Source organism: Salvelinus alpinus, chromosome 28, assembly GCF_045679555.1.
Source record: "Salvelinus alpinus chromosome 28, SLU_Salpinus.1, whole genome shotgun sequence".
Taxonomy (NCBI): Eukaryota; Metazoa; Chordata; class Actinopteri; order Salmoniformes; family Salmonidae; genus Salvelinus; species Salvelinus alpinus.
Window position 1 is genome coordinate 18,233,397 of NC_092113.1, and position 27,597 is coordinate 18,260,993.

A 27,597-nucleotide genomic window follows, 5' to 3' on the forward strand; every position below is an offset into this window, starting at 1 on the left:
GCTAAGGGCCGAGGGACGCTGTATTTATGGGGGGACTGAGTGAGTGTTAAATCCCTGGTAAGAAATAAAGTTGTCCGTGAGCGAACTGGGGGAAACATTTCACTCAGTCTAAAAGGTGGCTTGAAAAAATAAAAGACATCCCTCTTCCTAGGTAAGCACTTTTCCTTACTCCACAAAAGGAAGAATAAAATAAAAAAAATCTAACTGTAGAGGACATTCAAGTGGTCTGAATCTTTAAACAGTACTTGAATAGTAGCATATTTCCCCAAGTAGATAATATCTGGGGGATTCAAGAGCCAAAAGGAGGAAAGACCCTGATTCCTCTGAAATTGCATGCAGGTTTTGTGACGGATTGTAGCTATGCAGCTTTCCACACATCAATAGGAGCACACTTGTTGCAGTATAGTAGTTTATCCAAATGCTTTCTACTGCACTGTAGTTGACCGGGACACCAAAAATTGAATGGTTTTAGTTTGAAGCAAATTGCACAGAAACAGGTATTAAAAAGTGAAAATGAGGTAAAATTGTCAACTGAGAAAGGACCAAACTGAGACTTCTGTTCAATAGAGTAGCCTTAGAGATTGGTTCTCACACACATACTTCACCTCAAACCTCTAGCCCACCCTGGCTCACCAGTAGTAACAACAATTATTACTTAAAAGGCTATATTTTTGCATTAACTTAAAAGGCTTTATCTTTTTCCTTCCAGTCTGTGCGGCCTCACTTCCCCTAAGTATTTCTATAAATCACCAGTTACTGTTAACATGTACTCCACAATTCAGTCATCAATCTCCTACCGGGTCAGAGTGAAAACAGAGGGGGAAATATCTGCTTAGTAAAATCTCTCACACACACACAAAAGCTGCAACCATAGCAGTCCTCCTGGGACGCAAGAACGGTTGCCACATCGCCACGGTAACGCAAGACAAATGAAATTGTGTGACTCCACCTTCAGCCTGTTTGCTTTGTTATCAAAACAAATAAACAACCATTGGGAAAATAAGAGCCAACAAACTTCTGTCTCTTGTTTCTTTTCTGAGGGCCTCGTCGAGTGAGGGCCTCGTCGACGGATGTCAGGCCCATGTAGTGTGTGTGAAAAGACAGAGAGTAAAGAAAGAGAGGGAAAGAGAGAAAGAGAGAGAAAGAGAGAGAGAGGGGGGGAGTAAAGAAAGAAAGAGAGAGAGAGAGAGAGAGAGAGAGAGAGAGAGAGAGAGAGAGAGAGAGAGAGAGAGAGGGGGAGTAAAGAAAAAGAGAGAGAGAGAGAGAGAGAGAGAGAGAGAGAGAGAGAGAGAGAGAGAGAGAGAGAAAGAAAGAGAGAGAGAGAGAGAGAGAGAGAGAGAGAGAGAGAGAGAGAGAGAGAGAGAGAGAGAGAGAGAGAGAGAGAGAGAGGGGGGGGGGGAGACAAAAAAAGAAAGAGAGAGAGAGAGAGAGAGAGAGAGAGAGAGAGAGAGAGAGAGAGAGAGAGAGAGAGAGAGAGAGAGAGGGGGGGGGTAAAGAAAGAGAGAGAGAGAGAGAGAGAGAGAGAGAGAGAGAGAGAGAGAGAGAGAGAGAGAGAGAGAGAGAGAGAGATGGAAAGAGAGAGAGAGAGAGAGAGAGAGAGAGAGAGAGAGAGAGAGAGAGAGAGAGAGAGAGAGAGAGGAGAACGAGAGGGCCACATGCAAACCTGTTTAGGTTCACAGACCCAGTATTTATTTAACCAAAAGGGGAACATTTTATTGTACTAGAGGAGGATATATTTGTCTGCAGGGACAGAAAGAAAGGAGTCCTTCACCCTCTCCACAGACACTGTGCACCCGAAGCTGTAGAAAATCCCTCCGTTGACAAACTTTCCTCCGTACATCAGTATCTAAACACAGTGATACATCTAGCCCAATAGCACAAGTCACTCACTTTAGCTCAGCAAACATTGTCGCGAAATTCTTGATTTTTTTGTTATTGTGTCCCAATAGTCTGTGAATGTTGTGGAAACTGCAAACATTCTTTCATTATTAATGAATGTAAGTGATAACTATTGGCTATGTAAACTGTATCTAATCCTTTAAAAAGTTAAACAGTGTAACCTAGATAGAAGTACACCTGTGGAATACAGAGGTAACACTGACTAAACATCAAACATTTATCCCCCAAAATAATTTAACCCAGTCACATTCCATCACTTCAATCACTTCAATCACTTTTGGCCATTTCTGAAAATACTCTTTGTTCTTGAAATACACAGGTCTTACATAGTCTAACATATACATTAAGAATCTTTATAACAACTTGAAAACAAAAACACACACACACACGCGCGCACCCTCCCCCCTCCCATCACTACACATGCGTGCCTCACACTGACAGCCACCAGTACCAGACCTGTGTACCTCAACGTATCTTTACCCCCAGTGTCTGTGAGAGAGTGTTGTGTGTGAGAGAGAAAGAGAGAGAGTGTCTTACCTGGCAGGAGACCGCCCTCTGTGTTATGTCTCACCTCTCCCTCCTGCTCTGGAAGAATTCTCTCCACAAAGCAAGGCATTTTCCCTCCTTCTCCTCAACCGGCTCAATGCCTGCATGGGCTGTACTCTCTCACTCCCCTCTCTCTTTCTCTATCTTCCTCTCTCACACTCTCTCTGTCTCTCTCTCGCTCTCATTCCCCTCTCCACCTTCCCCTCCCCCCCTCCCCCTCCCTCCCTCAGCACAGATGTCAAGGCTGTGCGAGTTTACCCACTTAACCAGTAGGGGTCCTTCACCACCCTCTCCACCCCACAGTTACAGTGGGAAAAGCAGGCCCAGGGAAGAGAGAGGAGCCACTTAACCAGCGTCATCTTGTCACTGCTTACAATGAGAGCCTGTGCCGTGCAGAGTATGTGTGTTCGTGTGTATGTGTGTGTGTGTGGCAGGTGGGTAGTGGGTGGTGAACTCATGGCCTGCTCCCTGGCCCTGTTCAGCCCTATTTGGCCCGGCTCAGTCCTGGCGCAGCCCCCATAGTGTGGTGCGGTGTGTGTGTGTGTCTGTGTGTGTGTGTGTGTGTGTGGTGGCACAGATTGAGTTACACTGTATCAGTGAGAGCCAACAGCCGGAGGAGGGAGGAAGCAGGCAGGCGCGCACACACAGAAACACACACTCACAGCGACTACTGCTGCTACGGCTGTTGTTGATACTGATCACATGTGCCACACACACACACAAACACACACACATGCACGCACACACGTGCACACACACACACACACACACACACACACACACACCCTCTCCCCTACAGTGAAAGTGGACGCCTATCAGGTCTCACGTTTCAGGTCTCAATCCATTTTTTGTCCCCGGGAGATTGATTTAGGAAAAAAAACAGAAAAGAAAAACACCCTTCATTGACACAGGCATGCTAAATCTGAAAGCTCTCTGTAATTCTACAGTGGGGAATTTCTAGTTTCTCTCTTACTTGTGGGGCACTTTTAGCGCTGGGAGAATATTAGCTGGCCCACTAGAGAATGCCAAATCCCCAGTACTCACTCATTACAATGAGGGCTGCTGTTGCTTTGCTACAGAAAAGCAAGAGACAAAGTAAACTACAAGACAGTCAAAGTCTGGAATTAACAATCTTAGGCCCAAATTAAAGCGATAGTTCACAAAATTATCTTTTGGTATTTTGTTAATTAGTCCACTGTTAATAAAATCCCAAAACATGGTACATGTCAGCAGTCAAGCAAAAACTGTGATGATGATACTTTTTTGGGAACTATCCCTTCAACACCAAGCACTAGACTAAAACAACTGGCCATTAACATAAGTCTAAAACTAAAAAGGTAAGTTAAACACGCTACTGTTAATCGGCGTGCTTGGAATTTAACCATAAACAAGGCACTTAATGATATGATATGAGGCGAACGATGTCCTATAGGAGTGCCAGGCAGTTTATATCTTTAGTGTGATTTCAGCCCAATTCTCATTAAGAAAGGTTATGGACGTTGCTGACAACAACAGAATCTGATCCGTCAAGTTTATATGAAATATTGCTCAACTATTTTTACGAGCGTGTATTGAGGCAATACAAAGGTCTCAATTAAGCTCATCCGTCATTCAAATAATGGGGGGGGGTTATCAGCCAAAGCCTTATGATGCAGACGTCTTTTCTTTTATTGCTCAGGTGGAACAGGATAAGATTATCTGTTGTTAAGATACGATATCCTGGACGACGTGCGGTTGGCATTGTTTAAACAGAGGGTGTATCGCCCTTTATTTGACTCAAACAAACGCTTTTAATGACAAAAAAATGGAAGGTAAGCACATTTGACAGACAAGCTTGCGCACCGCCCTTTCAGGGAGTCTCAAATACGTTGACAATGAGCAATTAGAGAAATAGGATGTTAAATAATGGGATACGGATGTTAAACTAAGAGATCGAAGGTCGAGACACTTTTGTGGATAAGGTAATGAGGTAATATAGGAGTGAATTTGGTTTGGCTCTTCGAAAAGAAAAGCTGTACTTTCAGTAGGCTATCGATCCTTATTGTACATTCAGTAGGCTATCGATCCTTATTGTACATTCAGTAGGCTATCGATCCTTATTGTACATTCAGTAGGCTATCGATCCTTATTGTACATTCAGTAGGCTATCGATCCTTATTGTACATTCAGTAGGCTATCGATCCTTATTGTACATTCAGTAGGCTATTGATCCTTATTGTACATTCAGTAGGCTATCGATCCTTATTGTACATTCAGTAGGCTATCGATCCTTATTGTACTTTCAGTAGGCTATCGATCCTTATTGTACATTCAGTAGGCTATCGATCCTTATTGTACTTTCAGTAGGCTATCGATCCTTATTGTACATTCAGTAGGCTATCGATCCTTATTGTACATTCAGTAGGCTATCGATCCTTATTGTACTTTCAGTAGGCTATCGATCCTTATTGTACACTCAGTAGGCTATCGATCCTTATCGTACTTTCAGGAGACTATCGATCCTTATCATTGTTAGCGTTTGAATTACCGGTTGCATCACACAAGTAAGTAGCAACCCTCCTGCTTAAATAGAGAAAGCAACAACAACCAAACAACAATGTTTTCAAAGAAATAAAATGACACCATAGTCATCTCATGATTCTCCCTGTAACAAGTGAACAGGGTGAAAAGGCACCTAAAACATACCTTCCATAGACTACAATGAAGTCACTCCACACCCACTCCTTTCCCTTGCCACCCCCTCCCTGGCTGCTCTGTCTTCAATAATAAAAAACCCTGTTTGACTCTCTGTGTTTTACCGTTGTCTTTCCCTTTTAATAAACAGACACCTCTCCTGTCATTATGCAAGGATGGTTGCATTCCCCTTAAATGGCTCTTTTGACAACTGATCTGTAAATACAGCCAGATCTGCAACTTCCCCTTTTCTCCCCCTCTCTCTCTTTCTCCTATGCTCTGTCTCTCCCTTGCCTCCCTCCTGCCAGCAACCCGGACCCGACAGCCACACACAAACACAGACACACACAATGCCCCCACCTCAGTGAAGCTTTATCTGACACCCTCCCACCCCCCTGGCCCCCACCCCACCAAAACACACACACACACACCCCCTCACCAACTCCATTCCCCCTGCCACTATAAAAATACAAATATGCCATAACTCAGGCTGCACTGCCAGCCTCCATCTTGCCCTGTACCAGGGGTTGAGGGGGGGGGGGGGGGGGGGGGGGCTCTCAGGAAGGTCACCAACAAATGGTTTTCCGATTCACTGCCCATGAAATAATTTTGTGTATTAAAACCTGAATCTGCACTTTCTGGCCTGAAAGCTTTTCTAATTATTCCCGTGTCCTTGGGACAGACACAGATCCTTCACACGCGGGAGGGGAAACAAGCTATGGACCGACCACTACAGCCACAAACATCCCCCCTCTCCCTCCGTCTCTCCATTCGCCCCCTCCCTCCGTCTCTCCTCTGCTCTCCTCTCCCCGCTTTACAGCTATCCCCCCAATCTGTTTTCAAAGCGTGTCTGTCCTTTATTAAATTGTTTTCTTTTCCACATTATCAGTTGCCATGGAGACCTCATCTCTCGGATTATTTGAATTTCATTATATCTATTGATTTGGGAGCATTTCATCTTTTTTATTGTTTTTCTGTCAATTTTCGAAACGAATAACCATCTAATTTGCGTCAGCGCTGATTACGTTCGTCCCTCAATAGAGGTCGGCAGCTGCGCCGGGGAAACAAATCAATGAAAAAACATCATAAAACTCGAAAGTACAATCAACCAGGATATGGGTGACATTCCGTGGTTGCTGAAACGAAGTCATCAAAAAATATATACTTTTTTCCCTCTGCCTCTGCATGTGTGAGTGTGCTGAGGAGGACACATACAATGCCTTCAGAACGTATTCTTACCCCTTGACTTATTCTACATTTTGTTCAGTTACAGCCTGAATTCAAAATGGATTCAATTGTTGTTGTTTTCTCACCCATCTACACACAATACTCCAAAGTGAAAACATATTTTTTGCAATTGGATTTTTTTTAATACAAAAATGTTCAATTTATATAAGTATTCACACCCCTGACTCAATACTTTGTAGAAGCACCTTTGGCAGCGATTACAGCTGTGAGTCTTTCTAGGTAAGTCTCGAACAGCTTTCCACACCTGGATTGTGCAACATTTTCCCATTATTATTTTCAAAATTCTTCAAGCTCTGTCAAATTGGTTGTTGATCATTGCTAGACAACCATTTTCAGGTTTTGCCATAGATTTTGAAGTATATTTAAGTCAAAACTATAACTTGGCCACTCAGGAACATTCACTGTCTTCTTAGTAAGCAACTCCAGTGTAGATTTGGCCTTGTATTTTAGGTTATTGTCCTGCTGAAAGGTGAATTAATCTCCCAGTGTCTGGCGGAAAGCAGACTGAACCAGGTTTTCCTCTAGGATTTTGCCTGTGCTTAGCTCCATTCCATTTATTTTTTATCCTGAAAAACTCCCCAGTCCTTAACGATTACAAGCATACCTATAACATGATGCAGCCACCACAATGCTTGAAAATATGGAGAGTGGTACTCAGTAATGTTTTGTATTTGCCCCAAGCATAACCCTTTGTATAAATTAAGTTAATTGCTTTAACACATTTGTTTAAGTTTTACTTAAGTGCCTTGTTACAAACAGGATGCATGTTTTTGGCTTCCTTCTTTTCACTCCGTCAATTAGGTTGGTATTGTGGAGTAACTATAATGTTGTTGATCCATCTTAAGTTTTCTCCTGTCACAGCCATTAAACTCTGTTTTAAAGTCACCATTGGCATCATGGTGAAAACCCTGAGCTGTTTCCTTCCTCTCCGGCAACTGAGTTAGGAAGGACGCCTGTATCTTGTAGCGACTGGGTGTATTGATACACCATCCAAAGTGTAATTAATAACTTCACCATGCTCAAAGGGATATTCAATGTCTGCTTTTTTTACCCATCTACCAATAGGTGTCCTTCTTTGCGAGCCGTTGGAAAACACTCATGGTCTGTGGTTGAATCTGTCTTTGAAATTCACTGCTCGACTGAGGGACCTTACAGATAATTGTATGTGTGGGGTACAGAGACGAGGTAGTCACAAAAAAATCATGTTAAACACTATTATTGCAAACAGACTGTGTCCTTGCAACTTGTTATGTGACTTGTTAAGCAAATGTTTACTCCTGAACTTTTTTAGGTTTGCCTTAACAAAGGGGTTGACTACTTATTGACTCAATACATTTCAGCTTTTCATTGTTAATTCATTTGGAAAAACATAATTCCACTTTGACATTATTGGGTATTGTCTTTAGGGCAGTGACAAAAAAATCTCAATTTAATGAATAAAAAAATTCAGGCTGTAACCCACCAAAATGTGGAAAAAGTCAAGGGGTATGAATACTTTCTGAAGGCACTATATGTGTCTGGGCAGACATTTTACAATATATTTCAGGAGATAATAAAGTAAAGCAAATCTCCATACTAATACCCCCCCGCCACCCGTAACCTGACCAAAACAAAAAAAATGCTTACTTTGTGCTTAAATAATTTATGCAATTTTAGCATTTATATATAAATGTTTTAATAAGCTGCTCGGAGCAAAGTGGCCATTAACAAAACACACAGCTGTCCAATGGGCTAAGCTCGGCAGATCAATTGCTCTCTTTTATGACATGATAAAATGCTTTTAAAGCAATTTACACAAATATGGAAAAAAATGGCTTTGTGTGCTTCATTTATTCATAAGGACGGGTATAAAAAAATAATAAAAATGTCTTACAAAAGCCAGACAGGGGAAGATGGTCCCGGTCCTAACTGGAACGGACTTGCTGCCCTCTCTACAAGGACATAAAGTTTCATTAACGATGCACACAGTCAAAGGCAATTTAGCAAACACAGTGTGCAAAAGAAAACATCAGCATATTGCACAGTGCTCGTGTATTAGGAGGACCTTGCTTGTTGTTTCTCAATTTGTATTCCTTTTGGGGAGGGGGGGTGGAGGCAGGGGACTTTACCCTCCCCTTGTCCAGTGTCACCCTGACTTGTACCAAGGTAAGTGGAGGTTTAGCGGCAGGAAGTATGGCTTCTGAAGGGGCCTACAAAGGTCTTTCTATACATATGTCACAGACACTGTTGTGAGGGCCCTTATGGACATTGAGGAGTACGAAGGTGGAGCTATTTGGATTAGAAGAGAGAGACATGGTCCCTCACCAAAAGAGACAACATCAATTAAAAACATTTTTTTTTCTCTGTCTTCATAATATGGCTGCCCTACAAGACCTGTCACCCTATGAGAGTAACTTCCACACTTCAAATGTTTATACTAAATATGTCCACCGTTTCAATGGGTTTGTTGCACACTCGCACATACGCGTTAACACACAGACAGGGGAGAACTGGTCATAGAGCAATTCTAGTGAATGCCAGATGGGCTGGTACATTTTTAGCCCTGTCTAAATTGAGGGTTTTGCGCAAAAGGGGCCTTCAGGTAAAAAATGGGCCGGTGTGTCAGAAATGCCCTGGCCGATTTCTGGTCCCAGTTCATCCCTGCACACAGACACCCACACGCACTCATCTCCAATTATGCACAGTAGCATAAGGGGAGGCTGAGTTGGTTGGAAGGCTAATCTCATTTCAAAGCATTTTCACTTCATGTGCCGGCAGACAGACAGACAGTGTGCCTCGCCTGGACCCCTCTCCTCTCCTCTCTCCCAATGCAGGGCTGCCACTAGCACTGAGGGCCCTGTGTTTGGTACACATGTCAACATTTGACAAAGCATTACTTTTCCACCACAATATTCCGCTACTTGGGCCTCCGAAATGAGGGCGCTAACAAATTAGCCTTTTATGTTTATTTGTGTGTGGGTGTGTCGGAAAGGGGGGGGGTTGGGGGCAGCTCATTTTCCAGGCGTCGTATAACCGAACCGAGAGCAGATAGATTGAACGTTTCGGAGTCACGATTCTTCTCCTGATTGCCCTGGCTGTCTATTGTGCAAAACACGGCCCTCCCTCCCTCCCTCGGCCAAAGACAGAAACATGGTAGACTGGATAAACACTATTTTATGCAGTAGACTAGATGAATCGCAAGACAGTAATTACAGTGTTTCTCTCTGTCTCCCGGCAAAACGGTACTGTACAGGCTCACCTCCTTGACACCACACTGCAGAGCCATGTACTGTAAAATTGCAGGTGTGTAACATGTTTGTCGATGCTTCCCCTAAGCCGATAAATATAAATATTACCACCAGATGACAGACAAACAGGGTTTATGTGTTTATCATTTGAAGCTAAAATAAGACTAATACGATAGGATGGTATGTATCGTGTGATGCAAAACATTGCATGGCGGCTTTGAATAAAAGTTGGGAACTTTTTTTGCTATGCTTGCAGTTTGTCCTCCCCCCTCATCAATGTGGCAAACATAACAGGTTTCTGTCCCAAACTAAACATTCCCACACTATAGCATGCGTTTGGCTAGATCTCTAATAGCAATACGCTCACACTGCACTGATCAGGGCCCAACACTTCCTGCTTGAAAAGGCACTGTTTGCTTTAGTTTGGGCATTTGGACTTGGCTTTTGAACTCAGCCAGACCTTTGTATTTATATTGTACTTATTATGGATCCCCAAGGCAGCAGCTTTAACAAAAGATTTCACAATACATTTAAGAGTTTCATATAAATAATACATGTTAATATGCCATATGCAGTATATGACAATATAATGTCACACAAGTACATATTAGCATATTATTTGCAATTTCATTTGAAATGAAGAGCATTCTAACATCCATTGTTGTGAAAAGTGCTAAGGTTGGTCTCCGAGACTAATGTCTCCGAAAATGGGGTCATCAGGACAGGACATTATAGACTGGGGTAGATGTCCAGTTGGGCCTATTTCTTAACCCCTCACTTGCCTGTCTGTCAATCTATGCACCAGCTAATTACAATGATGAGAGTCAATTATCCACTGAAACACACACACACAAAAAAAGTGAACCGTCATCCGGCCGATCTGTCCCCCAGATGTACTGGGCAGTAAACCATGATGCTGTCAATGTCCAAGGCTTTAAAAAGCACAATTAAGGGAGGGACACTGCTTGAATAATGCATCATTATTGACCCTTGTTTGAATTCCTCTGAAAGGTACATTAAGATATAGAAACGTGGAAGGAAAGCTGGGGGAAAAAGAGCGTCTCTCTCTCTCTTCATGCTTCCCTAATGCACTCTCCTGCTGTACTCTGACTTCCTGTGGACCCCTAATGTGCCCGCTCGCCGGCTGATGAAGACTGCAGTTAATGAGGCCCCTGTTTCTGAAATGAAGTATCTCTGAAACCATCAACAAGCATTACTATCAAGCTCCTGCCCCCTGATCTCATAACCCTCCCCTCCAATACACACACACCACCGACCCGAGCCCCCCTCCCACACCTCTCAGTGCCACCATGGGTTCAGGCAGCTGGGCTAGACAGGGGGTTGGGATGGTGTGGAGAGGAGAGGAAAGGAGAGAGGGAGGAGATTTGAGGGTTAACTGTCCCTTAGGGGGCTATCACTGCACTGGGCAGCCATCACTGCTGGTGTCCCCGACTCACAATTGACAACCAGGCCCTGACAGATTAGCATCCAGTCAAGACAAATCCATTCTTGGGCAACAATTAAAATAATCACTTTTGTGAATTTGGGGTTTTGTGTGAAAGGGTGGGGGTGGGGCAGTTGGTGGATATAGGGAGAGGAGCGCTTTTGAATGAAAATAAAATATTTGTGTTTGCATACTACCGTGGCTGAAACCTGGGAGGATTGAGCACATTCTGGATGTTTAATCACTTGCTCTTGAGGTGAATTGGGAATAATTCAGGGCTTCTATGTCAGCATGCATTTTTAACATTTCCATTAGGTTCATGTAGAGAAATGGGGAAGTAAGTTTATTAACAGTTAGAAACTCTGAAAGAAGCAAACAGACAATACTTCATTTTATCTGAAGGAGGACGATCATCCTGTTAGTAATTTTCTGAAGAAAAAACCCTATTTCATTACAATGCCTGAAATAATAAGCATTTCAGAGGGGGGGGGGGGTCCCTACTGAATGATATTCCGCAGTATGGATAGAGGGCACTGGAATAATTAGGCAAGTTCTGCAACATCCCGAATGCCAAGGACAGGTGGATTAAAGTATTAAAACAATCGCATTTCAGTCTTGAAATAGTCCTGCACACGACTCAGCATCATGCGCTGAGTCCTGTTCAAGTTCAGCTGCCAGCCCCATAACGCCTTGGGAGAAAAAAATCCCAGAATCCCATTAGCTATTACGTATTTGCATCTCAGAAGACCTAATCTGCATCCCAAATTGCACCCTATTCCCAATATAGTGCACTACTTTTGACCAGGGACCTTTTTTACTTTGAGTCTGATCAAAAGTAGTGCACTATGTAGGGAATAGGGTGCACTTTGGAAGGCAATCTTACTGAACCGTGAGCAAATTTCACCGATGATTACCCTGTGTGTTCAATACAACAATACATGATAAAACAATACATGATTGAAAGGTAGTCTTCCAAAATCGTACAGCCCGCAAGGGCACATTTTTGCATCCTGTTGGTTTTCGAACACTGGCATTTCATGTCGGAATACGCGATCACAATCAATCGTCTCTACTTCCAAAGTAGAAGTTTAACAGTTGTCCACTGATTAGCAGGCTGTGAATCGGGCTTCAAGCAAGGGGGAGAGGGAAATTGCAAACGTCACGGGTTAAGACAAAGTTCATCCCTGATTCTATTTACAGAGGAGAATTAATAAGAGCTAAAGGTGACAATGGTGCTAGCACACTCAAACATTAAGGCTGAGTGATTTTTTTACTGAATCAAAGGGACAAGTCTGTACCCAGGCATTGCAATCAAAAGAGACTGTTTCCTGTATCTTTTCCAATGCTTTGAAAAAAAAAAAATCTAAGGTCACATCAAGCAATGGACTGCTCTTTCTCGCTATCCATATAACTGCCTAAATACCCAAGTATATTACATTTATATGTCAGTAATTTAGCAGATGCTTTTACTCAGAGCGACTTACACTAGTGCATTTTCATACTGGTCCCCCAATATTCCAATATCTGTGTTTAGAACGGAGTATAGAATCCTGACAGCACCGATCTACTTTTAAGTGAAGATGTGGAGAGGAAGGTTAAGAGAACTCGTTAAATTATTTTTAAAATTCCATTAGTGAGCTCTTTGCTAACGTGGGATTTTATCGGAGAACCACTTTCTTTAGAGCAACCAGACTTATTTCATCAGCGTAGGCTGCAAATGGACAGCTCTCTAAACTTAAGCACCCATTTAGATGGCTAAGAGGACAGGAAATACTGGAAAAGGACAAAAGAGACAATAGGTATGAAAATAGAAAACCTATATATTTTTTTACGGATATTGCCTTTTACTCATATACATATTATCTTTCCACTTTTGTTACTTAATTCTCAAACCACAGAATTTATGATGAAAATACATAACCTACATTATGTTTGTCCCTTGAAACACCGTACATTACAGTAACCAAGACATGAATTAGAGAAACAACAACTCTGATTTCTTACAAATGACAATAATGAAGGTGAGCCCTGATGAAATCTAAGCCTCTTAGCTGAACACGTGCCATCTGTGCCCACAATATTGCACCCTGGGAACCTTCCTACTGTCTATCTCTTACTCTCCAAAAGAAGGACGGAGAAATGGACTTTAAGTAGGAATCCCCAGGTCAACGTGCTTTCGCAGTCATGCCTTAACCGTGGAATGTACCCGACACGACTGACAATAAAAAGGAAGCCTCTCTCTCTTGCCGCTCGCCAATAGAGAGAGAGAGGAACCTGTGGCCTTCAGTCTCCCAGCAAAGACGCACTTAACCAACTCTGACAGCTGCCAGCTCCTTGACAATTGGGGTCAGTTAAAGGAGAAGTAGCTCAAGTTTGCAGGGGAGATTTGGCTCCACGAGATGTTCAGGAGCAACTGCCCACCGCAGCATCAAAGGGGATTATGGGGACAAGGCCATCTGTTGCCAGAACCGGCGCAAGCCCTTTTATGTCTCGGCTCGTGTGCACAGAGAGCGAGAGAGAGACAATACCTCAAGACCATGGCTCCATCCCAAATGGCACCATTTTCCCTATGTAGTGCACTACCTTTAACCAGGCTGGTCAAAAGTAGTGCACTACATAGGGAATAGGGTGCCATTTGGGACAAAAGCAACACCTCCCTAAGTTGTAGAAGTGGGAGTGGAGTGAACCAGGGTTGGGTCAGGACCACGTGTTGGCCTCAGATGAAGGGGTTAAGGACATTACTCGTACTAGGACAAGGTGATGTCATGAATAGGCTGAGTGAGCGTTGAAAATGTGCCCAATGAAATCGAGTGAAAGCCCTGGAAACAAATAGATCATATGGTATTGCACGTGGTATTGCAATACGATGTGCAAGTGACCTCATCTTACGTCATACTGTACTTCCTGGGTCATGTCCCGGGTATTTTGAATACGCTTCAAGATTATTATCATTATCATCAAATTCATGAAAACACGTAATTTAAGATATATAAAATGATATTTCTATTCGTGTATTGATTTTCTCATACCCAATGAATTCAATTGAAATATTTGACACAAAAGAAGTAAGACAAAAAAGTTAGCAAAATCTAATTTGAACTACAGTTGAAGTCGGGAGTTTACATACATTTAGGTTGGAGTCATTAAAAGTCGTTTTTCAACCAATGTATTGTTAACAAACTATAGTTTTGGCAAGTCGGTTAGGACATCTACTTCGTGCATGACACAAGTAATTTTTAAAACAATTGTTTACAGACAGATAATTTCACTTTTTATTCACTGTATCACAAATCTAGTGGGTCAGAAATGTACATACACTAAGTTGACTGTGCCTTTAAACAGCTTGGAAAATCCCAGAAAAAGATGTTATGGCTTTAGAAGCTTCTGATAGGCTAATTGACATCATTTGAGTCAATTGGAGGTGTACCTGTGGATGTATTTCAAGGCCTACCTTCAAAGTGCCTCTTTGCTTGACATCATGGGAAAATCAAAAGAAATCAGCCAAGACCTCAGAAAAACAATTGTAGACTTCCACAAGTCTGGTTCATCCTTGGGAGCAATTTCCAAACGCCTGAAGGTACCACGTTCATCTGAACAAACAATAGTACGCAAGTATAAACACCATGTGACCACGCAGCCGTCATACTGCTCAGGAAGGAGATACGTTCTGTCTCCTAGAGATTAACGTACTTTGGTGCGAAAAGTGCAAACCAATCCCAGAACAACAGCAAAGGACCATGTGAAGATGCTGAAGGAAACAGGTACAAAAGTATCTATATCCACAGTAAAACAAGTCCTATATCGACATAACCTGAAAGGCTGCTAAGCAAGGAAGAAGCCACTGCTCCAGCCACCACCATAAAAAAGCCAGACTACCGTTTGCAACTGCACATGGGGACAAAGATCGTACTTTTTGGAGAAATGTCCTCTGGTCTGATGAAACAAAAATAGAACTGTTTGGCCATAATGACCATCGTTATGTTTGGAGGAAAAAAGGGGAGGCTTGCAAGCCAAAGAACACCATCCCAACCGTGAAGCACGGGGCTGGCAGCATCATGTTGTGGGGGTGCTTTGTTGCAGGAGGGACTGGTGCACTTCACAAAATAGATGGCATCATGAGGGAGGAAAATTATGTGGATATATTGAAGCAATATCTCAAGACATCAGTTAGGAAGTTAAAGCTTGGTTGCAAATGGGTCTTCCGAATGGACAATGACCCCAACCATACTTTCAAAGTGGTGTCAAAATGGCTTAAGGACAACAAAATCAAGCTATTGGAGTGGCCATCACAAAGCCCTGACCTCAATCCCATAGAAAAATTGTGAGCACAACTTATTGTGGGAAGCTTGTGGAACGCTACCCGAAACGTTTGACCCAAGTCAAACAATTTAGTCGGAAGTTTACATACACCTTAGCCAAATAAATTTAAACTCAGTTTTTCATAATTCCTGACATTTAATCCTAGTAAAACTTCCCTGTCTTATGTCAGTTAGGATCACCACTTTATTTTAAGAATGTAAAATGTCAAAATAATAATAGAGAGAATGATTTATTTCAGCTTTTATTTCTTTCATCACATTCCCAGTGGGTCAGAAGTATACATACACTCAATTAGTATTTGGTAGCATTGCCTTTAAATTGTTTAACTTGGGCCAAACATTTCGGGTAGCCTTCCACAACCTTCCCACAATAAGTTGGGTGAATTTTGGCCCATTCCTCCTGACAGAGCTGGTGTAACTGAGTCAAGTTTGTAGGCCTCCTTGCTCGCACACGCTTTTTCAGTTCTGCCCACACATTTTCTATAGGATTGAGGTCAAGGCTTTGTGATGGCCACTCCAATACCTTGACTTTGTTGTTCTTAAGCCGTCTTGGCTGATTTCTTTTGATTTTCCCATGATGTCAAACAAAGAGGCACTGAGTTTGAAGGTAGGCCTTGAAATACATCCACAGGTACACCTCCAATTGACTCAAATTATGTAAATTAGCCTATCAGAAGCTTCTAAAGCCATGACATAATTTTCTGGAATTTTCCAAGCTGTTTAAAGGCACAGTCAACTCAGTGTATGTAAACTTCTGACCCACTGGAATTGAGATACAGTGAATTATAAGTGAAATAATCTGTCTGTAAACAATTGTTGGAAAAATGACTTGTGTCATGCACAAAGTAGATGTCCTAACCGACTTGTTAACAAGACATTTGTGGAGTTGTTGAAAAACGAGTTTTAATGACTCCAACCTAAGTGTATGTAAACTTCCGACTTCAACTGTAAACGACTTTGAGCGTGGTATGATCGTTGGTGCCAAGCGCGGCGGTTCCAGTATCTCCGAAATGGCCGGCCTCTTTGGGCTTTTCACGCACGACATTGTCTAGGGTTTACCAAGAATGGTGCGACAAATAAAAAACATCAAGTCAGCGGCAGTCCTGTGAGTGAAAACAGCTTGTTGATGAGAGAGTTCGAAGGAGAATGGCAAGAATCGTGCAAGCTAACAGCGGGCCACAAACAGGCAAATAATGGCACAGTACAACAGTGGTGTCCAGAATGGCATCTCGGAACTTACAACTAGTCAGTGCCTGCCACGGATGGGCTATTGCAGCAGACAACCACGCCGGGTTCCACTCCTATCAGCTAAAAATAAGAAGAAGCGACTCCAGTGGGCACGCGATCACCAACACTGGACAATTGAGGAGTGGAAAAACATTGTCTGGTCCGACAAATCCCGGTTCCTGTTGAGTCATGCTGATGGCAGAGTCAGGATTTGGTGTGAGCAGCATGAGTCCATGGCCCCATCCTGCCTGGAGTCAACGGTACAGGCTGGTGGCGGTGGAGTAATTGTGTGGGGAATGTCTTCCTGGCACACATTAGGTCCCTTGATATCAACTGAGCAACGTTTGAATGCCACACCTTGTAGAATCCATTCCCCAAAGAATTCAGTCTGTTCTGGAGGCAGAGGGTCCGACCCGTTACTAGATGGGTTTACCTAATAAACTGGCCACTGAGCGTATATATTAAATGACCACATTTTTATGACTTTGATGATGCATTCTTAGCCAACGAGGAATACGGAAGTAAAATTGACGCATCACTTTCATATGGTATATGGACCAGAATGGACTTCGATCTTCCTCTCTCCATTTCTCTCTCCCTCTTTCTCTGGGTTTATTGGCAGACTATGCTAACCATTTTCTTGCATCTAATTTGTTTTGGGTCCTGTTCCTAGCGTCCCCCATGAATGTTTTTCCTCAATAGTCTGCTACCTTTTAGCTCGGCAGCTCAGCACTTGACCCGTCTGCCGTCGCTTATTTCCAGCACTCTAATTGTCCTTTAATCACATATCAACCTGTCACTTAAAGACCCGGAAATTTGCATATTGTATAAAACACATTTTTCTTTAAAGCGTGACTGGCTGTGAACGCGGCTTTCTCTCTCTCTCTCTCGTCTCTCTCTCAATCTCACTTCAACAGCCATACACACCAGGATATACCTGATATTCTCAATTCAGGTGGTTTCGACGGTTTTGTTAACAGTATAGGTTGACACTTAACGTTTTAGACTGGGGGCCAGTGACAGAAGCGATTTGGCACACACACCAGTAAGGAGTGAAACTGGAGGTGACAGTGAACATATACGTGTTATAAGTAATCAATTAGGGTTAATAATGTATCACTTTAAATGTAACCTTCATTTGTAGCACTCGGATAACACTATAGCAAATGTCTGCTAAGGGCTGGTTAGCCCTTAGCAGACTGCATTTACATTATCGGCACAAGCCGTGTTATGGATGAGCGGTGGCGAGATGAGGGGGAGGTGGGGGAACCATGTTTTAGGGCCCAAGGAATGTCAGTCCTCTGGAGAGCCCCACTTCTAATTACAGAAAGGGGGGAGAGAAAGCTCTTTGTTCCACCTTTTATTACATGGATTGATAAAACGGGACTCGGGTGGGGCCAGCTTTAGGGGGGAAGGGGTGGAGGGGGGATCCTCTGGGCAGATGAGCCTGGTGGAGAGGGGGAGAAAGGCGCTCAGGCCTTATTTTTAGAGGGCGTTTTAATCCTGTTAGGGGTGCTCCCGGTCGCCCTATGGCATTTCGGCTTCCCAGAGGCTCTTGTGCCTGGAGAGTGGCTCTAGCGGTGCATGGTGGTAGCGGTAGCAGCAGTAACGGTGGGTGGGGAGTCCTAGCAGCACCGGCTGGGCTAGTCTGTAATTAAGTGTCTCTTTAGGGGGTGTGGAGGACCATGCCGAGACCCTCTACGTCCCAAATGGCACCCTATTCCCTATGTAGTGCACTACTTTTGGCCGGGACCCATAGGGCTCTGGTCAAAAGTAGTGCGCTACGTAGGGAATAGAGTGCCATGTGGGGGCGCAGGCCCTGTGTCACAAACGCCACTTAAAATCTCCAACCCACGAGAGGAAGAAGTGTGACTCTCACCCACTCTGGAAGCCAAGGTGCCCTGTAGTGCTTTTTTATTTAATATCACTCTCACACAGAGCACAGGCAGATTGATGCCGTAGGATATTAGTAGGGTTATTGTATGATATATGTAAGTAGCATATAAACTACAGCAGAATGTAGCAAGCTTTATCAGAGCATGCATCTACTGCTCCTTTGCTACTTGGAAACTCAAAGGAAAGCAGAGCAACCATGGTAGGTAGCCCAAGCGGAAAGTTTGGAGTTGCGAGGCAAGGATGGCACTGAAACAATGATGCGCGTGTGTGTGTGTGTGTGTGTGTGTGTGTGTGTGTGTGTGTGTGTGTGTGTGTGTGTGTGTGTGTGTGTGTGTGTGTGTGTGTGTGTGTGTGTGTGTGTGTGTGTGTGTGTGTGTGTGTGTGTGCGTGTATAAACGACAGAGGTGTTAAGCTGGGATGAATTTGCTTCATTGAAACGTCCATGTTAACCCCACCAAGTGCCTTGCCTCCTTTTCTTCCCCGACAACAAACCAAGACGTTTCAAGACTGTCAAAAGCATTTTCCAGAGAGCTGAGAGGGGTAAAAACAAGAGGAAGATCTGCCATGCGCGCACACGCACACACACCCACTCACTTGCGAGGCTGTCAGGTAAATTAGATCTGAAAGCTGACAATTTCTGACCATATTTCCTTGATTATTTCGAACAAATGCACACCAGCCGCTCTCAGGAGATTAAAGTGACATAAAAGTCTTGTGTGGGAGGAGGGAGGGCAGAGAATCCAGGTCACCCCCATTTGTCCCCCTGCCTGACAGCAGCTATATCGCTATCCAATCCAATAAAAGTCCCCCCCTCCTTTTGCTTTAATTAATTTTACAGCTAGCTTGCTTAATTACTTTCAATCAAAATCCTCTTGCCATCACAAAATTAGAAATGGTTCAACTCCATTAGTCTAAATTCTTCATTTACATACACAAAGACTGTCAGCTCTTGCTAAGCAAACGGCCTCCTGCTTGATGAGATTGTTTTTTTTAGTCTCTCTCTCTCCCACTCTCTCTCTCTCTTTTTTTAAAGGAGAAAAGTAGCATAAAATTATTTGATCCCTTACTTAAGATGTTCCGCATCTAAAAGGAGTTCAGGTGTGCTAATAGGTGCAATGTATCCAAGGTAACAGAGTTTCACTCCCCTCCCCTTTAAAAAAAAAAGAAAAAAAGAAAAGGCATCTATCTAAGTACATTGTATATTCCATATGTTTATGAAAGATGACCAGAATAGCCAAGCTTGACTGAAGCAAGCCAATAGGTAAATGTCAACGAATGCTAACTAGTTCCTCGGCATGGGATTAGCTATTACTTTACCGGGCAGTAGAAAAGCTGCCGATTACCCAGTGACACATTGTGGCCTATACATCTGGCCCCTCTTTGTGGCTGGGTGTCACTGTGGTGTCACCTCGGCTCAGTGGTAGCGCCAGTGCTCATCAGCTGCTGCTGGGGACACAACGTGATTTTTATCTTTTTTATGGTAGAGGCCCTGGCCCGCACGATAATTTCAACTCGGAAGGCGGGCGTTCTCCCTCTCCATCACACACACTGCCCAAGGCCTGCACATCATCAAGAATTAAGGACATGCAGATACAGAGATACAGCGTTGTGCTCTGACTGACCATGGACCCACCCCCTAGCCGTTTAACTAGGTCCCGAGACGGTGATGGTAGATTTGAGTGGGGTGTGTGTATGCACTCACTGATGTATTTCACTACTACAAAGAGTACCAACACTTAAACCAATAGCTGGCCCACCATGCAAAACACTCCCATAGGCCTACACACGCAGTGCTGCTGACCGTTCTCCTATTGAGCTTGTTATGGTTTCCTGTACACATGAATACTGTATATACTGTAGGGCCTGTGTAAAACCACAACAACTCTAATTGGCTTTGATGTGGTCTCCTATTGTCTGCCTAAGGGATAAGATCACCTTACAGTTTCCCCATCTCGTCCTTTGAAAAGTGGAGGGTGAGAAAGGAACACCTTGGAAAACGGAGGAACTTAGATTTGTAGCGTTTCACCCCTTAATGGTACGTGACACTCTCTCAACGCTTAATCGTTGTAAAACAATCCCCGCAAGTGACCACTGGCTGGCTTCTCGTAAAAGGACCCGTTGTCCTGCTCGGCCCAAGTAGAGATACAATACAGGGGTTTACCCCACACCATTTCCATGTCTGCACTAACCACATCCCCTGCCCTTTTTAACCATTCCCCATTAACACTGTTAATTATCCAAATCCATCATTCTTGGGGTAAATGAAGACTGCCTCTTTAATTCAATTTAATAGGATAATTTCCCAACTCACATTCACTTTAGTCCCCCCCCACCACCACCACACACCCACTTTCCACCCCCTATCTCTCCTGGGCTGGGAGTCTGCCATTGGTCGAGGGCGGGCGGGTGAGGATGAGTGGTAGGATTGGCAGTGAGGGGAGGATACACTGTTGCTCTCTCTTGTCTTTGCTATGCTGGTGGCAAGCAGCAGTTCTGGATCCTGTTCTGCTGTACACGCTGCCTGCCTGCCTGCCTGGGCCGCGCACACACACACACACACACACACACACACACACACACACACACACACACACACACACACACACACACACACACACACACACACACACACACACACACACACACACACACACACACACACACACACACACACACACACACACACACACACACACACACGTTCACACTACCAGCCATGCTCACCGGGGCTTGGCTAATCCTGTCACATTGGCCCACGCCAGCCGGCCTGAGGCCTCGAACAGTGGCCCAGTGCACCTCCACACTCCACCACTGCACTCCTTCACCGGCTCCTTTTGTCTCCTTCACTTCCTCGCTCACTTCCCAGGGTCATGGTTGGCAAGTCACGGCATGCGAGGGGAGAGAATGGATGGCTGGACAGTCCACTGGCCTGCTTGTACCTCAGCCAGGCTAGCACAGGCTAATAGCATAGCATAGCCTAAGACACTATTATTGTTTCATCAGAGCTAAAAATGTCCCAGCAACAAATATTTAACTAATTAGTCTGGGTCGGGCCCTTAGACTGGGTCGAGCAACTGGAAAATTGCCCTTTAATTTCAGGAATCTATAAATGTCTAGCTGTACGGTATCAAGAAACCACATTTTTACGTGTGATAATATACTCTCATGAAAATCATTACATAGGCTAAAATTGTCTATGACAAATTGATTGATGTAGGATCAAGTTCGACTGTTTTTCCTTCAATGTAAAATTCTATATATTAGCATAATGTATATTTCTCACAGATGGATAGCAAAGCAACATTTGTTACAACACTAAGTATAAGGTAGTTTGTAGTCTTTATAGTTTAATTCCTTTGATAAAATGTCTGTATGTGTTAACTATTTATATGAGTATAAATATAATAAGTAGAGAAAGAGATACACACACACATAAAGCACAAAGTACTGCGCCAGAACACTGTCCTCTAAATGCTCTTGCGACAGCCCAGAAATTGTTAAATATTGGCTCCCCCTCATCCAATTATTCAGTGTGAGGCTAAATTTGCCCCCATTTCCACAGTATACCCCATCCCCCCATGCCTAAACACACACACATACACACACACACTTCCCTTAAAAATGTCCCAGACACTCATTGTTTAGCCATTTCAGACAGACTCTGGGAGAGTTTCAAATGATTTTAGCCATGATTTAATTTCGTTTGTTAAAGGGTGATGTCAGCACAATGGGAAGCGAGCCTCTAAATCCACTACATTCACCCAAAATGCCAAGATGAGATAATCACGGGTGACGTCTAAGAAAACACTTATTATATTTGCCCATCGCCTGGCTGAAGCTGCTAAAACTCATCAGCGTTATTCGCTATTTTTCTCTGGGAACGAGAAGAAGAAAAAAATCCAAACTTTTTGTCAAAACTGTCATCCCCTTTAAAGGGACAGTGCAACATTGTTATGGATTTAGTGGTGAGCTAGACAAGGAAAGAGAGACAGAGGTTATTGTGTGAATACTGAATACTCATTCAGACAAAGAACTACTTCTGTTCTTACCAAAAGTTCATAAATGTAGTACATGAAATGAAAGACTAAATGGTAGTTCATCATGTTTTCTGACAGAAGTTGAAAAGTAGATAGTACACAATTCTGGGCGTAACAAGATACACCCTTTATAAGGGAACAAGTGCAAAGGCTACTAATACATTGCCAGGACTGGTGAATTTCCTTGTCCATGTAAGCTTTACCAAAGTCCCATAAAAGGCTTGAGGCTGACAACTCAGCAGATAAGAAATGGATCAACCTGAGCCTTTCTCATAGCTTAATTTAAATCCGAGCCCTATTTACACTCTGCAAACTGGCAACCCGTGTCGACTATGGAGGAGCATTGAGATATTTAAAACGATTAATGGCATACAGCTTCACCCTGAGCATGTAGGGCCGGATGAATGAAACAAAGCTGTTTTTCTCCAACTAGACTATAGCTTCTACTTTAAATACAACAGAGCGGGACACAGCCGAGACGCAATAATAATACATCACTCTAAATGTAGTTTACTGTATCATTAGGAAACAGGCAGGCAGACCATCCTAAATAGTGTTGGTACATTGAAACTCTAAAGTCATGATTGTTGGAGTTAACATAGTAAACCCAGCTAGCACAGAATGTTCCCTAAAGGTTCTCCTTCGGTTATTTGAAAAATTACTTCCCCACAATGTTCTGGGAACCAACATTTGTAAGCTTGGAACCACCCCACTGCTTGCAAAAAAACTATTGCTGAGGTGAAGCTATAATCTCTGGTTCAAGTCTCCTCAGACTAAAGCTAAAAGCTAGGTCATTGTTTATCGTTAGCATGAGGCTAGCCCCTGGAGGCAGGAGTCGGGGATATAAAACACAGAGGCCGCTAGTCTCAGACAAGGATATTCTCACCGATCCTACCGCCATCTTGACCCTCCCCGGTTATTAAAGGGCTAATCTGTTCCACGTGTCAATGTTAGCACTTTTAGCCGCCGATTAATAAAACAAGACCCCAGAGTGCTGTGTGTGCTTTTTTACCGCCCCAGGTTGTTTTGCATCAGTTTGTATTTTTAGGTTTCTGTCTTTGTTAATTCAACAGTCCCCCACGGTATTAGCATAAACAGTGTGAATTATTAACTTAGATAAATAATTATTATCTATCCCCTCAATCCCCTGGTGGATGTTAGTTTTTGTGTATTTGTATTTGTTTACTGCTAATACAGAGGCAGATAACTATTTCAGTTGTCAGCAGAGAAAGAACATGCATCTCTATATTTAGTTGCCTGATTTATTTTGCATTCATTCTTGTGATTATTTGGGGGATTGATACTATGGCCTTGTTTGTGTTGTACCCTGACCAGCAATCTAGGGATGCTAACACTCTCAGGCTATGGGGATCACTGATGAGACTATAGTACAGTACTGCCTCTGCATCCTCAAGCATCGTAGAACTCCAGCGAGTGTGTGTTGTATGCTTGAACTAAGTGATGAAATCAAGAAACTTACACCCACTGAAGACCGAAATGGCACAAAAAAAAAGAGTTTGAACCACAAGAGGAAGTTTTTACATTACTGCAAACAGAGGTGTGAGATGATTGCATGCCGGGGCAAAACAAAATGAACAACCACCACGGAGGAGAAATATACTGTACCTCCTTCTTACCTTCTTTCAATGTTGACTAAGCTTTACCGACTCGTATTGTCAACATGTGATCTTATACAGTGTGACAAAACATTGTGGGCAGTAAAGCTAGTTGATGAAAACAGAATGATGCAAAGCAACACAGGAGAGGATGGGGGGGACGGACTTAAAGGACGTGATTTATCTGGGCTTGATTGCATGTTAATCGAGGTTACATGTATTAAGTGGAATCTAATTGGAACAGACACTGGCAGTCTGACAGATTGACATGATGCAGATGGATTGAGAGAGAGAGAGAGAGAGAGAGAGAGAGAGAGAGAGAGAGAGAGAGAGAGAGAGAGAGAGAGAGAGAGAGAGAGAGAGAGAGAGAGAGAGAGAGAGAGAGAGAGAGAGAGAGAGAGAGAGAGATGGAAAGAGAGAGGCAGCAGAGAAGCAGAAGAGTGGCTACATGCCATACACAGAGGTGTGCCACTACGTTAGAGAAAAGAAAAGACAACAAGGCTAGTGGCACGAACGGAATAAGTCATTTTCAGCTAGGTAGACAAGTAGGAGGAGCAGGAACTAAAAGAAGCTGCATAGACCAATCGAAAAGGTTCCTACTTTAAAAAAAGGAATAATCCTTGTGTGTTTTTATGACTGGTGGTGGACAGGGTTGTGAGTGACAGTGTGCGACGCTGGAATTCGCTCCCTTACAGCCCCAGTTGCCACAAACATTCATTTACTGCTTTATTGGAAATGACAAAAAAAATATCCTCCCCTAAAAAAACAGGAGGCGGAGGAGGGAGTTGAGGGCAGCTGCTGGAACATTTCTCACCTCAGAGAGACGAGCAACTGCTCCACTGCTCCCATAACTCTCCAACTTTATGACAGGTGACAACTGGTTCGAAGGCCCTCTTCGCCCAAATCTGAGGCATTTAGCCTAGCTAGGGACAGAATGGACTGAATACCCCTTAGAAAGTTACCAAGAACATGGGCACGCAGGAGGCCCACCTGTTTAGCAAGAGCAACTGGACTGAACTGGCAGTTTATACTGTGCTAATATCTATCAAACTTAGAGGCTTAGTAGAGTGAGGGAAAGAGATACTGGAAGACTGATAATAGGAAAAGAGTTCTGCTTTTAGAAACAGCATCACATTGCTGTCCATTTCTACTCTAGGATTGGAATTTGGCACTGGTATAACATTCTCAGAAGTGATATAACCAATAATACTGTGCTTAAACGCCAGCCTAGGAATCACAGTATGGCTGGTTAGCCTCAGAGAATGTCCTGTGAATCAGAAAGGACAGTCACATTGTCATTACTTGAATGTGGGTTGAAAATGCAGCACTAAAATGAGAGACTTGGCCAGCAATGACATCTAGAACTTAATGTTAGTAGGAAATGTAAATAAAAATATTTAAGGAGTGAGAGAGAGAGAAGAGAGAGAGAGAGACTAAGTGACTGAGTGAGTGACTGTGAGAGTGAGAGAGAGCGAGAGAGAGAGAAAGAGAGAGAGAGACTAAGTGACTGAGTGAGTGACTGTGAGAGAGAGAGAGAGAGAGAGAGAGAGAGAGAGAGAGAGAGAGAGAGAGAGAGAGAGAGACTAAGTGACTGAGTGAGTGACTGTGAGAGTGAGAGAGAGCGAGAGCGACTATAGGCATAATTTAGGGGGTGGGGGGGTTACAGGATATACTGCAGCACTTGAAACTTCACTCGTCAACACGAAATTCTCAAATTGTTCCCGACATGATCCCGTCACAGCGCCGAGACAGAGGAGTTACTTCGGTCATCCGTTGATCTGATCCATGCTGACTGTTACACTAATGGCATTAATAAGGACAAAATTACTATTTTGAAATATAGCATTTTTTTCTCCTCTTAACCTGGTCAACCTTATCCCCTTACCCTCTCCCACGTGTGTGTGTGTGTATGTGTGCGGTTATAGCTTTTTCTGTTTTTCAGGCTTGGTATGCCACGCAAATTGATTGCGACATTTTGCAGGACAAAAAAAAACATGCAAGCCTTGAAATTTGACCCTTTGATATTTTTGATAGCTTGATTGCGATATTAACCAATGGAGTCCAACCCAGATAACATTTCCCCACATCATTTAACTGTATTTCTGTAAATGTGGGTTCATACAGGATTTATAGCCAGAAAGAATGTGAGGCCTTGGCCAAATATCAATAACACACACAGTCTAATGTAAAGCAATGTCCTGTATAACCAACTATTGGCATGACGACATGCTTAAAACCTATATTTAAACTAATCAAACAGAAATCATTGTTAATTACACAGAACCCTATGTACGTGTATTTATTCTTCATCAACACAAACGTTTTTAAGGGTGTGTGTGTCCTGCTCTGAGAGCTTTTTAGCCTCTAACATTGAGAGAAATGACACACTGATCAAGGACATGAATTGCTCATTGATTTTTAGGGGCCAGCTTAACTATCCATTCCAATTGATTTTGAGCTTTGCTGGGCGAGTTATGGGAGTTTTAATGCATCATCTGTATGTGTACTCATCGTCGCCAACCCAAAGAGGATTTACAATTGTCTGTGGAAAATGCATATGGACAACAATTCACGACATCTCAAAAAACATGTGAAGAGGCCCTTTCTTTTTCTTTTTTCTTTGTTGAGAGATATGCTCACCATAAACTTCAATAATCATCAACTATTGCACTTTACTCTCTTGTATATGTGGGAATATTTTACCTTAGACAGCCTTGGCCTTAACTGATACCAGTGATAGTAGGAAGTTCCTATTTCACAGTCAGTTCAGCCCTATTGTGGTGCTTATGTACAGAGTAAATGATCTATTGGGGTATAAAACATAGTCTGTCCTGATATGACATGATGAAAAACTAGGTAAAAAGCATAGGGAATGAGATATAATGTAACTACAACAAGGCAAAAAGCACACAAAATAAGAGACATTGTAAAATAAAATACAAAACAATAGGCAAAAAGCACACAAAATGACAGATACTGTAACAAAAACGAGGTAAACAGGTATACAAAATGAGATACTGTAACAATCCTATAGGGACAACAAGTGCCGGTTGGGTTATACATTTCAGCTAGCAACGCCACTAAGACTTGTTTAACACAGAGTGTTATTTCCAAGAAAGCTTAATAGACGCTAAAGCTTAATAACAATTTTTTTACATTTCCTGTTCAAAAACAATATCCTACGTTTAAATAATGTACACATACTTAAGGGTAAAAATATATGTTTTGAGCAAAATTGTGTTTTGTTTTTTTAGACACAAGCGCTAACTTCCTGGAGTAGGCCATTCAAGGAGTTGGTCTGATGTTGACTTTGTGATGTCATCGGCTTCCCCCTTTGCTTGAGGAGCAATAGAAAACAAATAAGGAAAGGCCCACCCTCCCACTTGTATCATGTCATGAGGATACCTGGACCACCTATTGAGATGTGCCCTATTGTTAAGTAAATCAGCTGATAAGTGAGCTGAA

General features: G+C 43.0%; 1 protein-coding gene across 7 annotated transcripts in view; it reads right to left on the minus strand.

Annotated features, from left to right (window-relative positions):
• The window catches only part of casz1 (castor zinc finger 1), a 257,144-nt gene that overhangs the window by 55,266 nt on the left and 174,281 nt on the right, over positions 1-27,597 (minus strand). For 5 of the 7 annotated variants that reach the window (XM_071371980.1, XM_071371976.1, XM_071371978.1 and 2 more), the window contains exon 1: positions 2,437-2,628. The exons of the other annotated variants lie outside the window; for them this stretch is intronic. In XM_071371980.1, the coding sequence (XP_071228081.1) occupies positions 2,437-2,515 (79 nt within the window). In that variant the 5' untranslated portion in view covers positions 2,516-2,628. Of the gene's footprint in view, positions 1-2,436; positions 2,629-27,597 lie in introns of those variants that run through there. 7 annotated transcript variants of the gene reach the window in all.